Here is a 15,863-nt window from a genome sequence, read left to right on the forward strand (position 1 = left end):
CTGGTCTCGCATCAATAATCATTACTAGTTGATTCAGATATTATTGCCAGACTAATCAGATGAATTTTAGCCTCCAAATAAATAAACCCATTCATCCCACTTACTTTACTTATTTTTGTTTTGAAGAATCCCACCATTTCCTCCTTTACTGGGGGATCCCTCGAGACCTTCCTGATATTGAACACCCTGCCCTCGGCTCAAGTATCCCCGGGTTTTCTTCCGGAACAGCATGCCAAGTCTGCAAATTGTATCAAGCAATCGCTAAGAGTGCTACCATATTTGTTTGAGTTCTCACTATATCTGCATTTAATTACCTCCACCATCACAGATAATGCAGCAAGAACAGTATTCAATTGGGATTCTTTCTAATAAAAATGCTGTTGAATGTGGTAAAAGGAAAAAGATGTGACCAGTGCAGATTTAACTTTGTCTATTTCAGTTGTGGGTTTGACAAATTAATTTAAGTCAAGTCGCGATAGTATCATCCTCTGATGTTTGAGAGGCAATGTTAGTGCCAGTTCTTTTAGTTGCTGCAATGGGTGAAATGGTGCTTTGGTATCAGTCTGAAATCACAGAATGTTGATTGCCGCAATACCCTGTGCTCTATTGTTTTGCAACTTAAATCATGAATAGACTCGTCTTTATATTTCGAAGGAACAGCCAATTCTACTTTGCCCGTAAACAACATCAGAAATTCCCATGTGCTGTACAATCACCAGAATATACTGTAATAGTAGCAGCCTAAGTAAAGTCCAGTTTTCCTGGCTATTGCCACAAATTGTTCCTTTACTTCTAAAACTCTTTAAGATTGGCTTTGGTTATTTGGTTTTGTTAGAAAAAAATCTAAAAGCAGAAGTCCTGATCGCATGGTTGACTAAATCAAGAGGTATGCATTTCTTATCTGCCATAGCTTAAGGGACAGAGCTTAATGGGTACAACACCTTCACCTGTGTTTTAAATGTTTTCTTTTTCGTTTTTTTATATATAATCACAGACATTACAGTAGGCTATTATCGTTCGCGTTATCATTGATCTGCAACTATAATTAAATCCTGTTCATAAAAAAGTTAGAAAATAACATTTATTTATACATAAGTATTTATGAAAATAAAGCATGTTTTATAATTATTGATAGGACAGTAGAGAGTATAGACAGGAAAGCATGGGGAGCAAAGAATGGGTAGGATTAGCATGGGATATTGAGGCGGGAATTAAACTTGGGTCACCGTGAACACCGGAGTGCCACGTGTAGACACACTAACCACTACACTACTGGCACCAACTCAAGTGTTTGTTTAATAAGAAGTGCTTCTCATATGATATTTGAACCAAAAGCAAGAATGATTTCGACTAGGGTTGGGCGATGTTGACCAATTTGGCATCATACCCCTGCTGAAAAGTCCAGCTTAAACCAGCCTAGATTGGTTGGCTGGTTTTAGCTGGTCAACCAGCCTGGTATTAGAGGGGTTTTGGCCATTTCCAGGCTGGTTTCCAGCCGTTGCCAGCCTGGTCTTAGCTGATCAGGCTGGAAAATGATCAGCTAAAACCAACTTGACCAGCCTGGTTTAAGGTGGTCATAGCTGGTGTTGGCTGGGCTCCCAGCCTGGCTAGGCTGATCAAGTTGGTTTTAGCTGGTCATCTCCCAGCCTGATCAGCTAAGACCAGGCTGGCAACGGCTGGAAACCAGCCTGGTGGTTGTTAAATATTCATTAATTCATAACAAATTAATTAGCTGTACCCTACAGTTTTCACTACCTGACCCACATGGTGTTTGCTTTACCCATAACCAAATCATAAATAAATAAACTCACAAACAAATGACCACCTGTCAATCACTTTTTTTCTGGGGGGTCTTGCATGAATAGGGCACCGTGATCTGTGTCGTTAAAATAGCTTTTTCCACCACTGGTGGAGGAGAAGAGAGTTTGGTTGGAGTTCACTGTAGTGCATACATTTTCTTTGTTTTGACTACAAAATCCTCACCATGTGCGCAATTTTAGGAGACATTTATATGAGAATGCATCTTTGCACCTAAAAACGTCAAACACAGCACTCAGGAACAGATTGAAACAGTTGTTATGTGAACTAGCTGAAGTAAAAAAAAGCGCTCAATGCTTGCCTCGCCTTTGTGCTCTTCTTATTGGCTCTCTACTCTAGAACTGAATGCGAATGATTGGTTAATATCAGCCATCAATCACACAAGCTGCGTCCCAAATCGCATACTTATGCACTATTCTGCGCCATTTTGTAGTATAAATAGTGTAAGTAGTGTGTTCACACTGAAAACTCTAAAAATAATAAGTGCACTTTAATTCCCCGGATGATGCACTCATTCAGCCGCTAAAATGAAGTGCGTAATGATGGACACTTCATGCACTTAACGACCGCAGGTTTGCTTACGTAGCGGAAGGGGCGGAGCTATCGGACGCACATGTTGAATAACTTTATTTATTTTGGATTGTGAAAGCAAAATTCTCCCACGAGAGTGATTATAGCTCCTCCCAATGATGAATGCGGAAATACTCACGGCAGGTATTGTTTGATAATTCGGCCATTTTTTTCACTGATTTGGCAACCGTCAAACATCATTAGGGAAACGGTTTGAATTTCCGCTTAGTAAAAAAACATTAGTGTGCCATTTGGGATGCCACTACATACATGTACTATCCTGTTGAGTGTGTAAGTGTATAAGTACATAGTGCATGAGTGCATAGTGTATAGTGTGCCATTTGGGACGCAGCTGTCAATGCCTTCTGACCTCAGATGACAGTAGCTACTAGCGCGAAAATGTGAATTGCTGATGATGGGAGAATGAAAATAACACTGAAAGATTTACCTACAGTTACTAATAATGGCACATCATATTAGTGATCATGTGCTGAATGTTAATCCCTTATTTACACTTTTCCAAGAGTGGATAAAAGACTTCCAGTGTTTTAAATATACTATGAAAATGACTAAAGCCATTCACTGTAATGTCTGTGGGACGGGGTTTGCAGGTAACAGCGTTTGCCACTGAATTCACACATTTCAAGCGCGAGAGGTACTGTATAGTCCTTCAATTAATCTTCACAATGCTGTCAGCCGTGCAAGCGGCAGCTTTATGTATCATTAAACATAGCTCATAAGAAGAACTTTACTGCTATTAAGATAACATGTAAATAATAAGTTACATATCAATATAAACGTGGGCCGGGGCGATGGATCGCAATGCTGGCTCAGCATCGTGAAGTTTGTTGACCATCATTCGTCTATCGGCACAACCCTAATGTCGACTGCAACTTTCTGTCGAACATCATGCCTACCAAAAGGGTACCATTGGTACCATTTGTAAGTGGAGACACAAGTCTGATATAGGTGACCCGTACTGTATTACTTAGTGGAAACGAGGCTTTAAAGGTGTCAACTTTGGTTTGCTAAACTGCATCTTTTTTAGCCATGCAAAAGCGTCAGAATTTTTCCACAGTAAAGCTCTCTCTCTCAAGAGAAATCTACCAGAGAGTTTGCACAAAGTTTGACACAAGCCACAAATATTGTTTTGCTTTGTTTTACTTTTTTGGACTCTCAAAGGAATGGTTACTGTACTTGCGGTATGTGATTCAACAAGGACCATATCACCTAAAAATCTTGTTTCTACAGACTACAAAGTCACCACAACTCGAGTGTCCCTATAAAAAAAATCTACTAAAATACCTGATTACCAATAATCAGATTTTGATAAGATTAAGACAATACTCTAATTAAGAGTCTGCCATGTAAACAGGCATTTTTGATAACCTTAATCAGACTGAAGTCAAATCAAATTAAACAGAAATCGAATTAAGACACATCAAATAAGTTACACGATAGTCCATACATACACGACTGTTTGACACTATTCTTTGCACCTACAAAGTCAGTGAAGGACCACCGACACATGCATTGCAAAATGAGGCCCCCCCTATGCATCGTGCGGTATCAAATTCTGTTAAAACACACAATTTCCATTTTTTCATTTTTGCATCAAATAGCTCATTTGTCTAAGAGGGCATGCATATAAAAGTATCCTGAATTAAAGTGAAAGTGGCAAACTGCAGTTAAAGTCAACAAATTAAAAAATAAAAACCTTAAATTGCATGAAACTCTGGTGGAAATGTGAATAGCGTGGTGACACAATGACGTTAATCGAATTATGTAACATGTAAAACGAGATCATGAAATGAATGCAACTCATGTAAACACCTAATCCTATTATTGTCTTATTCAGATCAAGGCAAATCATTCCATAGTCATTATGTAAAAGTATGTCACAGTTTCCTTCATTTTTAGTCTTGTATTGTTCTTCTTAAAAAACTCCAGTAGGTTAAGGATTATTGTTGCTTTTAGAAATGTCTGTGTTATTCCCAAAGCAGTCCAGTACCAAAACCATAACTATTTCATTTGACAAATTACCCGGTGAAAATTAAGGTGTGATATACATTTACCAGTGTGCTCTAGGGATGTTAATTATGACCACTCTTGCCATGTTGTTATTGGAAAGTTGGTTTGGGGCAAGCTGGTGTATGAAAGTGAAAACAGCAGCTTTCCACTGTCTGGCCAGTGCTTACAGCGAGCCAGGAATCATGCTGCATTTCCATCAGAGGAGTGATGGCTGGTCTCTTAATACTGTTGAGTTTTCGATGAGACGGAGTGCACACAACAGAGTTGTACATGTTTTTACTGCAGCATCTTTTTTGAAATATTAAAGGGGTGGTCCAGAGTGTATTTTTTAGGCTTGGTTGTGTTTATAAGATGCAAAGCAATGTGTGCTCAAGCTTCCTTTGTAAAAACAAATCACATTATTTTTTTCATATATTTGACTAGGGCTGCACAATTAATTAAAAAAAAAGATCACAAACTCGATTCGACCCTACACACAATCTTAATACAGCTTTTCTACGATTCAGCCAATTATATTTTCAAGTTCAGGAGAGAAGCATAAGTCTTTACAGCGACATGGACACCTCTAAATGACGTTAAAAGTGTCACATACTGTATTTATAAGGTATCATTCACTCTAAAATGTAATTTCTGTCTTAATGTAATGATGTAGTTGTGGCTACTACCAAGAGGGCGCGGTCATGCCCACGCATACCCGCCAATGATGCCTACTTTAGTGAACAGAACCTGCATAGGCTATGAATAACATCTAATGAAGTTGTAAATAATGTTCAATTTGTTACACAGAGCGATCGTTTTGAAGTCGCCTGGGAAGTATAATTTGCATGTGTTTGTTAATTTTCTCACAGCGACTGCAGCCATGAGCCACACTTTAAAAGTAAAAGTCAAACATCATTTTAAATGGCCATATCGCATTTTAGAGTTTTGATTACAACAAGAATTTGATACGTTTTTTTCTTTAACAGCGAACACAAAGGTTTGTGCATAAAAAAAAATCTTTTACAGTGTCAGTTTAATTTATTCTAGTTTATATAATGCTAAATAAAATTGGAATAGAGAATGTGATAATGACAAATGTCTCATTTTATCATTGAATAAAATTGTCTCATAATGTTGTTAATGACAAATGACAAGCCTATTTCTCAAACACAATAATTTAACTGCAAAACCATGCAGTTGAATTCCGATGTGAGTTACATTCCGATGTCATCTTTTGACTGTGAATTACCAATTAGGACATATATAAAGTCTGTTCCAGTCCACCATTCCAAGTCTATGCAAAATTGAGCATTTTACAAACAGTAGACCTACACACAGGCCTAATATTGCTGTTTAACCAAATGTTTGTAAATTGACAATAATAATAGCCTACTTATATTAGGGATACAACAATACAGTTAGCCTACGGTTCAATACATACCTTGGTTTTTTAACACGTTTTTTGGTTCGGTTCAGTTCTCATGGCTTGACGTGTTTTTTTTTTTTGTTTTTTTTTTATTCTATAGGCAATAGGAACAGTAAGAGATTAAAGAGAAAAAAAATAAAAATGATTTATTGCAATACTCATTATGTTTTATTTAAAAGCCAAGAAAAGTACACTAGTTCCTTCATATTAATCTTTATTATACATCTACAGAATCGTGAGAAAATCGTGATCTTGATTTTAAGCAAACTAATTGTGATTCTCATTTTAGCCAGAATCGTGCAGCTCTATATCTGACTCTGATTATATACTGCTACTCAGCTAACATGAAAACTGCATCTTTTGCGAGTTTGTTGTTTGAGATGTAGAATGCAGGGAAAGCGGTCGCATAGAGAGACGCTGCAGTGCTGAAGATTGTGGGTGTTTACAGCGATTTTCAAATGCTAGAGCTATACATTTGCTTTTTAAAATTCTCTGGAGCATAATTAAAATTAAATTGTAAGCATTTCTCTTTGTGTCATGCCATTTGGAAGCCCAAATACATAAATAGAACAAGCTCTGTGGAAAAGCAGCATTTGGACAGCATTTTAGCCTTCTCTGCTATAACATTACAGCACCTCTGGGCATGCTCCTTTTCTGCGTGTGGTGAATGTGCGTAACCTGAAGCGTTTGTAATTTCACTTACCTAAATGTAATTTTTTTTTAGTTTCTAAACTTCGTTCGCTGTAGGCCTTGCTAAGCTAACTCTGTAAAAGCCAATTTCTTACTTTGCATTGAACTTTGAGCATATTACATTCAGAGATGTTGTTTATGTTCACACAGCTACTGTACATTACAAATCAACTAAAGTTTAAAATATGATATCGTAGTGGACCACCCCTTTTTAAAGAGTTTCAGCACATCTGGTGCATTATGAAACAAATTCTGACACTGACTGATGCATTTTGAGCTGAAACTGCTTTCAAATATCTGTAAAAAATTAAGAGCTGTTGGAGGAAGATGATTGCTCTAGTGTTTAATCATGATTATTGCTTGCTTTATTCAAACAATTGCTCAAAAAATTATACAATTTAAGATCAACTAAGCAAAATATGTTTACCATTTTAAATTAAAATATTCAGCAAGCAACATATTTCCATGAGTCCTTTCTCATGCTGCATAATGTAAATGAGAATGTGTTTAGACCTTGCAAATAACATAATAATATAATAGTTTAGACATTAAAAAAGCGTTTCAATCTCAAACATCATTTACCAATCAGACTTTAATCTTTTATTTTACACTCTCACTGTCTATGACAAAAGCTGACTGTTTATCAAAGCAAAATTTGAAAACATTAAACCTAATTTAAATAAAACACAAACATATGAGTTAATAACACTCCTTTCAAAATATCATTGATGTCAGATGAGTTGAATGATCTTTCTTATTTGTATTAAAGTAATTGAAGTAATATAAAATGACAAAAGCTTAATGTCTTTATTACTGACAACATTGATGTGTACAATTCAGTGGGGGGAAAAAAGCCTCAAAGATGTGCAAATGCACACAGCCAGCCAGTTCTCCTGAAAGCTTGTTCAGTTTAAAGTGTGTGATAGTTAAGAGTAGATCCAGATCCCCAAAGGAATTCAGGGAATTGAGTTTCCTTGTTCAACACTTTTATCTGGGATGTTTTACAAAATAGACGAGGCGTTACTTGAGTACTTGGTTGCAGTGAAATGTTAGCTTAAATTAGTAAATGAACAATATATAGGAAGTTTTTTATGCTTATTTGTTTGATCAAAATGGTATTACAAATTAAATCAAATTTAAATAAGGATTTTATATTTTGATATGATGTGAAGTGAAATGATTCAGTTTGATTAAGTAGGTAGTACTTCAGAGCCGAGAGTCATGTGACTGCTTTGTAATAGGCTGTTCAAGGAAAACATTTGCTTTGTGGAATGTTTCTGGTGTTATCCACTCTAATGATTCATTCACATTTAAATCATAACATGCCATAAAGTAAATGGGGTAATTTTGCATTTATGATGCCTTACTGGATGAGCAGATTTAAATGTAACCACAGCTACATGTGAGAACAGCCACATTTCTCTTAATGTGAAATTAAGATTACTCTTACCAGATCTGAAAGCGGCCCTTAAAGCAATACCCTTGCTTTAGGAGTTGGTCTGGATCACAGCGTTTTATTCTAGAGCCTTCATTTGTGCAGAGTGCTTTGCAGGCCCGATTGGCTAATCGGGAGGACCGGGAGAATTCCCGGTGGGCCAGTCCGTTTTTTGGCCGCGAGGGCCGGTGTCCCTAGTTCCAGAATCGGTTGCTCTCAGCAGTCACACTTTTTAAAAATTATTTATTTATTTACTTGAACACAGCCTTCTTATTCATTATTTTACCGCAGCTCTGCTCTTTTTATCTATTTTCTCGTAGCCTCGTGAGCAGGATGCAGGTTAATCATGATATAACTGGATAAGTCGTCATTAAAGATACAGCTGATGTGGTACAGTGGTTAGTACGTTAGATTATGATGTGGCCAACCTGGGTTCGGTCCTTGTCTGAGTAACATTTTTTTTTTTTCATTTTTATTGTTAAGACATAATACTGTAAGGGTTGTTGAACATTTGAAGTTCTAAAAGTGCTGTTTTCTCAAAAAAAGACGTGATAGTGTCATTAGAAACTGATTTGGAAATGACCTTATTTTAATATAGTCAGTGGTGAACTGAGGTGGGCTGGTCTGAGGCTTGAAACTCCAGGGCTGAAAAAGAGTCCCACTCCGGCCCTGGTGCTTTGTGATTAGGTCATTTGTTCGAATGTGTGAACTCTGCTGATTTTAGCATTTATCTACATCATTAATTAGTTGTACACTTGTCTTGTCACTGAAGTTTTATTATAAAATCTGAATGAAAGCAATTTGGCTGAAAATGTACAGAAATACATTGAGTTTTTGTGCACAAAGATCAAATCCAAGACAAACATCAGCACTTGTTTATTTTAAGACTTTAGACCTTTTATATGACTTGCAGTTTGGAGCAATAATCAAATGAATCTTTTGTTATAATAGCCATTGCTCATTATTTTGAAACTCATAGGTGTCGAAAGTGAACACAATGTGAATGTGATGAGTAGATGCTTGTATGAATTAAGAGTCCACATAAAGAACACCATCTGCAGAACCATCTGGTGTGGGCCAGTGTGATGTCTTAACCAGATTTTATGTGACATGCTGACTGTTCCCTCCCTCTCCCCCTGCTTCTGATTTAGTTTGTTGAATATGCAGAATGCCAGATGAGTAGAATGTCTGAATACTAAGTATTGTTAATACAATAGGTAAAAGAATCTGGCATGATCTTCTGTATAAATTGCGATTCAACCAATCTGAACATGGTTAAAAATGAGCAGGGATCAGGCGATAATAAACAAATTCAAGATAAAGAGGTTGCAAATACCTCAACTTTTTTCAACCTGGCATGATGTGGCCAGGTGTAAACAGCCCATAACAGATTCATTTCACAGCTATATTAATTATAAAATATGTTTTGCATAATTCGCATTAAATAATGGTACAGTTAAAATGGCAATTGTCCGCATAGCCAAATTATGATATGCCATTTTTTCCAAAAACTTTTTTTTTTACTCTTAAAAAACATGTATATCTATTACTACAACATCAAGAACATACAGTGACGAGTAATGTTGCAGCTCCTCTCCTGTAGTGAGCTCAGAGCAGATGTTCTTCATAACACAGGGTTTCTGTGGGGTCTTAAAAAGTCTTAAAAAGTTTGAAATCATCTCAATAAAACTTTAAACTTTTTCTTTAAAAAGCAAACTTTTAACTTTATCATAATAATTTGATTATTTTCCTTACAATAACATTTCTTTAAAAGTTCACCATATTTACTGCTGAGGACACCGATGTGGACAGATTATTGTCCAAGGATTTAATTTAATATAGTTAAGCTTTTAAAACATTTGTTTATTTTTTTTATAAATAAAGTTTATGTTAGGAAAAAGTGTATGGATACAAGTAGAGCTTGCTTGCTTTTACACAATATTTAAAATATTAAGCTAAGAAATAAAATCAAAAATATTTTAATTGTTCAATATTAATGTATTGTATTATTAAATGTAATAAATTATTTTTTTCTGATAGGTCAAATAAAAATCTTTTTCATTTGGGCCATTTGAAAAATTCCTTAGCCTTTAACACTTTATAAGTCTAAAATTTCTTAGCATGTAGAATCAATGTCATACCTAAGTAAACAAATTAAGTCAAGAGGAAATTACAGCTGGCTATAATTTCTTTACATATTTCCAAACAATATAAATTTGTGTGAGTGATTGAGTGAGTGAGTGTGTGATCCTTTACTGACAGCCGCCTGGGTGGATCTTGTCGGAAAATATGGCAAAAAGTCCCACATGACGGTATTAGTTTGATTGCGTTGTTTAATTGCGAAATGCGGAAGTTTTTTTCTTTCCATTTGGCGTGCATTATTATTAAATTCCATAACACCATCACCACACCAGTCCTTATTCCTTACTTGCTTCTAATACCCCAGTTTTTCACGAGTGCATGAATGATATGTTTAAGAGTTAAAGTGAAACTGCCGAACTGCGGTTAAAGTTAGGCATCAAGCTAATTTGATTTAGAAGGACACTTTTTTTTGTCAGACAGCTCACTGGTCAGGTATACATCCGCTCTAAACTATCAAGGTCATCATAGCTTGCGTAGAATAGACACAGCTCCCAACCCAACTTTGAGAATAGATTAACTGCGATATATTTTTTTTTTTATCAGGTGATATAAGTCTAGCGTTAACGCTGATAACAGCCCACCACAAATATTTTATATGTTTATAAATAAAGCATATTTAATAACATATTTAATTTTCTGAATGTCACATAGCTCATAAACTATTGTTTCATGTCTTCTTTTTTTCAGAATTGATTTTACCATGCTTTCACTCAACAGCTGTTTTTTTTAATTGTCATTTTTGTATAGTCATAAACTCTACTATAGTAAGATGGCAGTATTTTGTGTTTGTAAACTGTTCAAGTTGCATCACTTGTCAGTTCGCATTTTCAAAAGTGATTTTTTATTTACATTTCAAAATGAAAGCAAACAGCTGAAATAATCCTGCTTTTGGCAGAACTTCACTCAGTATATCTGAAATTGTGTGCAATATTAGTCTGTCATGTAGGTTGGAGCATGTGTGTTCAGTATGTGTTTGTGCATGCTCTTACATTCCTGTGTACATGTGTTGACAGATGATGGGAAAGCAGAAGATGACATCAAAACTGATATGACATCTCATTTAAAAGTAAGTGCCCTTTACCTGTAAGCACTGTGATGCTCATATGATCTCTTATTCTGTCTCTCATTCTCATGTTTTAATTAAAGTGGAAAAATATCTAGAGTTTTAAGGTTATAGAGAGAAGAGTGATTCTGCAGTTGGTTTGTATAATCTGTATAATGTTTTGACTGTCTGTCTTGAGGTAGATACTTACTTAAAAAAGCAACACATCCACTCTATAAAAGATACTGTTGTTCATTATGCAAAACATACAAATGAAAACAGGAAAATTCTGTTTGCACACTAATTTATTAACTAAATAATGGGAATTGGCTTGTCAGTATTCAGCACAGGCATGAGCTGCGCACAAGCTCAGTTTTTAATATATATAAATGATCTTACATGCTGTTCAAAATGACCAAAATAGCTTAAGCTCAACTTTAAGTGTTCCTTACCAAGAAGAGAATTGAATCTCTGATGTTTCTTTGATAAGTGCTTAAAAACATTCCCCTGATGTAACATTGTGTGCTGTATGTGTGTCTGTGAGGGACAAAGAGAGAATATTTGGAGAAATAGACATTGAATTCAGAAAAGTATGCTCTAATCCTTTTATCTTTAGCTTTCACTGTGAAGTTTGTAGCACATTTTTTTAACTTGTATATAAATGATACTAGTGTGAGCAAAAATGAAATTAAAATATTTTAAACACTTAAAGACATAAAGACAGTCACTTGATTCATTTTTATAATGCTTTAGCCATTTGCAATAAATTATTGAAATTAAGAATTAAAACCCATTGAAACAGGAACTTGCTGCTACCTACTGTTTTGAATTAGTTTCATAAGATAAGAAAGATAAGAAGTTTGGTGAGTAAAAATCATAGTGCACCTTCCCATACTTAAGTCTCCACATCAAAGTTCCTGATAGCAAAGAAGATCAAGCTGCTCCAGGATTGGCCAGCCCAGTCACCAGGCATAAACATTATTGAGCATGTCTGGGGTAAGATGGAGGCGGAGGCATTGAAGATGAATCCAAAAAATCTAGATGAATTCTGGAAGTTCTGCAAGAACGCTTTGCCATTCCTGATGAATTTATTATGTTATTTGAGTCATTGCAGAGATGTATGGATGTAATTGTCCAAGCTCATGGGAGTCATACACAATATTAATTATTTTTTCACTGCACCATGACTTTTTATTCCTCACTGTACAGTATTTCTGTTAAGTGATGAGACTTTTGTCTAAGCAAAGTCAGATCTTACTGTCCTAAATAAATAATAAAATATCAAGCCTGAACATATTTTGTTTTGCTAAAATAAGTGAAATCTATAGCCCTTTGCCTTTCATACACATTTTTTTTTTTTTTTTACTTTTTTTAACTTGTTAACTACTTAATTTAAACTAGCTAAAAAAACACAAGTCTTGAGATTTTATTGGGACAACTTAATTTTTTTATGTTCAATCCGCATAAATTAAAAGTTAAAAGTGTTAATTTAACTTGATCGATTTGTGTTGGGACAACATGAAGGAGTTGTGTGGAACCCTGCATTTTTACAGTGTATAAGCCACGTCTGATACCAAATAGTCAAGCTATAATTTGTTATTCCAAAAACTTGGATAGATACGAAAGTGTATGTGACAAATAAAGGCCTGATTTTTGATTTGATGACAAGACCTTTGTCAGGTAGTGTATACTGTATATGATCATGGTGTACATAGTTGTGCTAAAGTTTGCTCACCCCTTACAGAATCTGTTTCTAATTGTATTTTTAAAAATCATGTAAAAATGCATGCTACTTTTTAGTACTGTTCTAAAATATATTTTACAAAAAAGATGTTTGCATATAATTCACAAGACAAGACTGTATCTGTAGTAAAAGACATGACTCTAGTCAAAATGCATGCACAGCCCTTCAGGTGATACTTTTCCTGACAAGATTTGTATATAATCAGTGGTAGTATTAAGAAAATTACTTTTATGTGTCCTATGTACAGAAAGAACATTTAGGATCCACGTTCTGATGATAATGTACTTGGTTATGTCATAGAAAAGAACTTTTTTTCTGTTTGTAAAAACATTATTATTATTTTTTTTTATTTATTTATTTATTTATTTATTTATAAATTTTGTTTGTAAAACTCAGAATCTTAGAACTTAGAGGTTTAACCTGATTTGAATTATTTAGTCCAACTGGTTCACAGAGATCTGCTTGATTTACCAAAGAAATGGTTAGAATTAAAATGATTGTAAACAATTAATCGTCATATATTGATGAACTTTTCAAATGTTGCTTGTAAAGAATGCTATTTTTTATAACATAGGACTTTAAACACTGCATTTTATATGATTGTCACCATTAAATGTTCATTATAATATTAGTTCACGGCCAATTTCTTTTCAAGCTTTGAGTAAAGAGCATTTGAAAATACTTTGACCTCTGTGCCCCACCTAAAGCCCTTTTCTCCTATCAGCCTCATTTAATCTTAAGATAGCAGCTTTACCCAGGCTGTGTGTGTGTGCGCGCACAACTAGACCCCTGCAGCCCCAGGCTTTGTGAAAAAAAGGCTTTCAATAGCTAATTGTGCAATTCTGAATGGAGCATCACAAGACAAATAGTTTGATGTAGAGAAAGTACCCTTGGTTTTTCTCATTCAGCTTTAAAGTGCATTTATTCACTTCATTTTCTCCCCCTTTGGCCACCAGGGACTAGAGAAGGCAGATATCTTGGCCACCCCTAAGAACCAAGCAGAGGAAATCAGTGAGAAGGGAACAGATTTCACCAGGTAAAGTTTTTATTTTTATTATTATTATTATTATTATTATTATTGTTGTTGTTGTTATTATTATTATTATTATTATTATTGTTATTATTATCAGGACTTGACATTAACATTCGCCAAATGCAGGTAGATTTGAGCTGTGGTGGGTTAGACAGCCGCTCACACTGGCCACTTTGATTATTGTTTGTCAGTGTCCTTGCAAATGTAATCTTAGAATCGAGAAGCAGCAATAACTGTTTGCTTGAGCAAAAGAAAGCAGGTGAATGAGAGGATGATCCAGCGCACGGTGAGACACTCACTGATGAGGGCTTTAGTGTCGCGTGCACAGCTTATGTGATGCATGTGAGTTTTTAAAAAGTGTGCACACTCTCATTTCCTTGCATTAAGAAACCGTCCCTACAACGCAACTGGTGCGATTGTTTCTCTTTAAAATAGACAGGAAAAACCTCAATGCTCGTGTACTCACAATCATGCTGCTTTCAAGAGCTTGAGATTCTTTTTTAGGCACCAGCGGTTGCCACTTTTGCTTTAACCATTTTTTGAACAGATTATTAATGGGCCTAAGGTTTACCTTGTCCGCTTGATCATTCTTTCATTAGTGCACATGGCATGTTTTTCACCTGATTTCTTTTGCTCACAGTTATTTTTGTTAATATGTTTTTATTATCATCCTTTTCAATAGCATTGCTTTAATAGGAGACTAACTTCCCATTTATCTATAGTCAACTGGTGATCCCGGACCTTTAGTCTTAGATGCATGAGAATAATTATTTTTAAATGTCAGTTGTTTAATATTTTTTTTCTTGGATAGAAAGTGCATGTATACAGCTATATTTTGCTTGTTTTTACACATTATTTAAATTTTGTGGCAAGGAAATATTATAGTGTGGTGTGGCTAGAGAAAAACCTTAGTGTCAAGCCCTGAAAAGTTATGTAAAAGTAACTATATATGTATATAAAAAAAAATGAAATAAAACTAAATGCAATGTGACGCTATGAAACCACAGCCCAAATGCTCATGCTCACTGAACAAAGTCATACAAATTACAAAAAAGGGAAATGAGCGAGGAGGCATGTGGACAACACAAAATTGAAATCAAGTAATTTTAGCGTGCCAAAGTCAAGTTAATGGATATAAAATATATTTTCCCAACAACAAAATTGTGGCTTGTGAAAATGGCAAGTGGCTAGTAACGTTGGAAATCTAAAAATCAAAATAAAAAAAGTGAACTTCAAGCCCTGATTACTATTATTATTATTATTATTATTATTATTATTATTATTATTATTATTATTATTATTATTATTATTATCATTATCATTATTATTATTGTTGTTATTTTTGTCTAATCTTTTGGGTTTAGTTCAGCCATAAATGAATATTCTGTCCTTACAATGTAAGTCAATAGGAACCAGTGTTGCTGAATTTTGAACACTTTGGCTTTTATTGGAAAAATATACATATTCCAGCCTTGAAATGATGAAAAAAAAAATGCAAGCAGTACAGGTTTAGCTCAAAGTATGTCTGAGTAAAATGTATTTGTTTGGATCAACTATCCCTTTCATTTGCCTATATTCCATCTCAGATGATCCAGCAAGCCTAGGTTTAGGAGTTAGTAATCCTCTGTGCTGGTTTAGTTTTGTTTCCTGCCAGGAGGCAGTGAGTCATAGCAGATGAATGCAAAAAGCCTGTCAGATAAGCATCTCTGTGAAGCCTGCTGACTGTGTGTGTGTGTGCTTGTGTGTGTTATGTGTCTGTTTTTCAACTTTAATGATAAGCTTTCCAGAAGGTAAACTAGTGGTTTAAAGCATGACATGTTTCTGAGGTTGTTATGTGTTTATGTGTGGGTGGCGCATTCACATGCTTCTAGACATAGTGAGGCTGATATATTAAATGTGGAGGTCTGCTTCTTATTACACTAAAGAACAGACATCTGCTACCCTTCACCGGAT

At 35.1% G+C, this 15,863-nt stretch overlaps 1 protein-coding gene across 4 annotated transcripts in view; it reads left to right on the forward strand.

Moving 5' to 3' along the window:
* svild (supervillin d) overlaps positions 1-15,863 on the forward strand; it is a 133,261-nt gene that overhangs the window by 53,838 nt on the left and 63,560 nt on the right. For all 4 annotated transcript variants that reach the window (XM_021480277.2, XM_073918319.1, XM_073918318.1 and 1 more), the window contains exons 3-4: positions 11,105-11,157; positions 13,834-13,913. In XM_021480277.2, the coding sequence (XP_021335952.1) occupies positions 11,140-11,157; positions 13,834-13,913 (98 nt within the window). In that variant the 5' untranslated portion in view covers positions 11,105-11,139. The remainder of the gene's footprint in view (positions 1-11,104; positions 11,158-13,833; positions 13,914-15,863) is intronic.

This window comes from Danio rerio, chromosome 12 (assembly GCF_049306965.1).
Source record: "Danio rerio strain Tuebingen ecotype United States chromosome 12, GRCz12tu, whole genome shotgun sequence".
In the NCBI taxonomy this organism is placed as follows: Eukaryota; Metazoa; Chordata; class Actinopteri; order Cypriniformes; family Danionidae; genus Danio; species Danio rerio.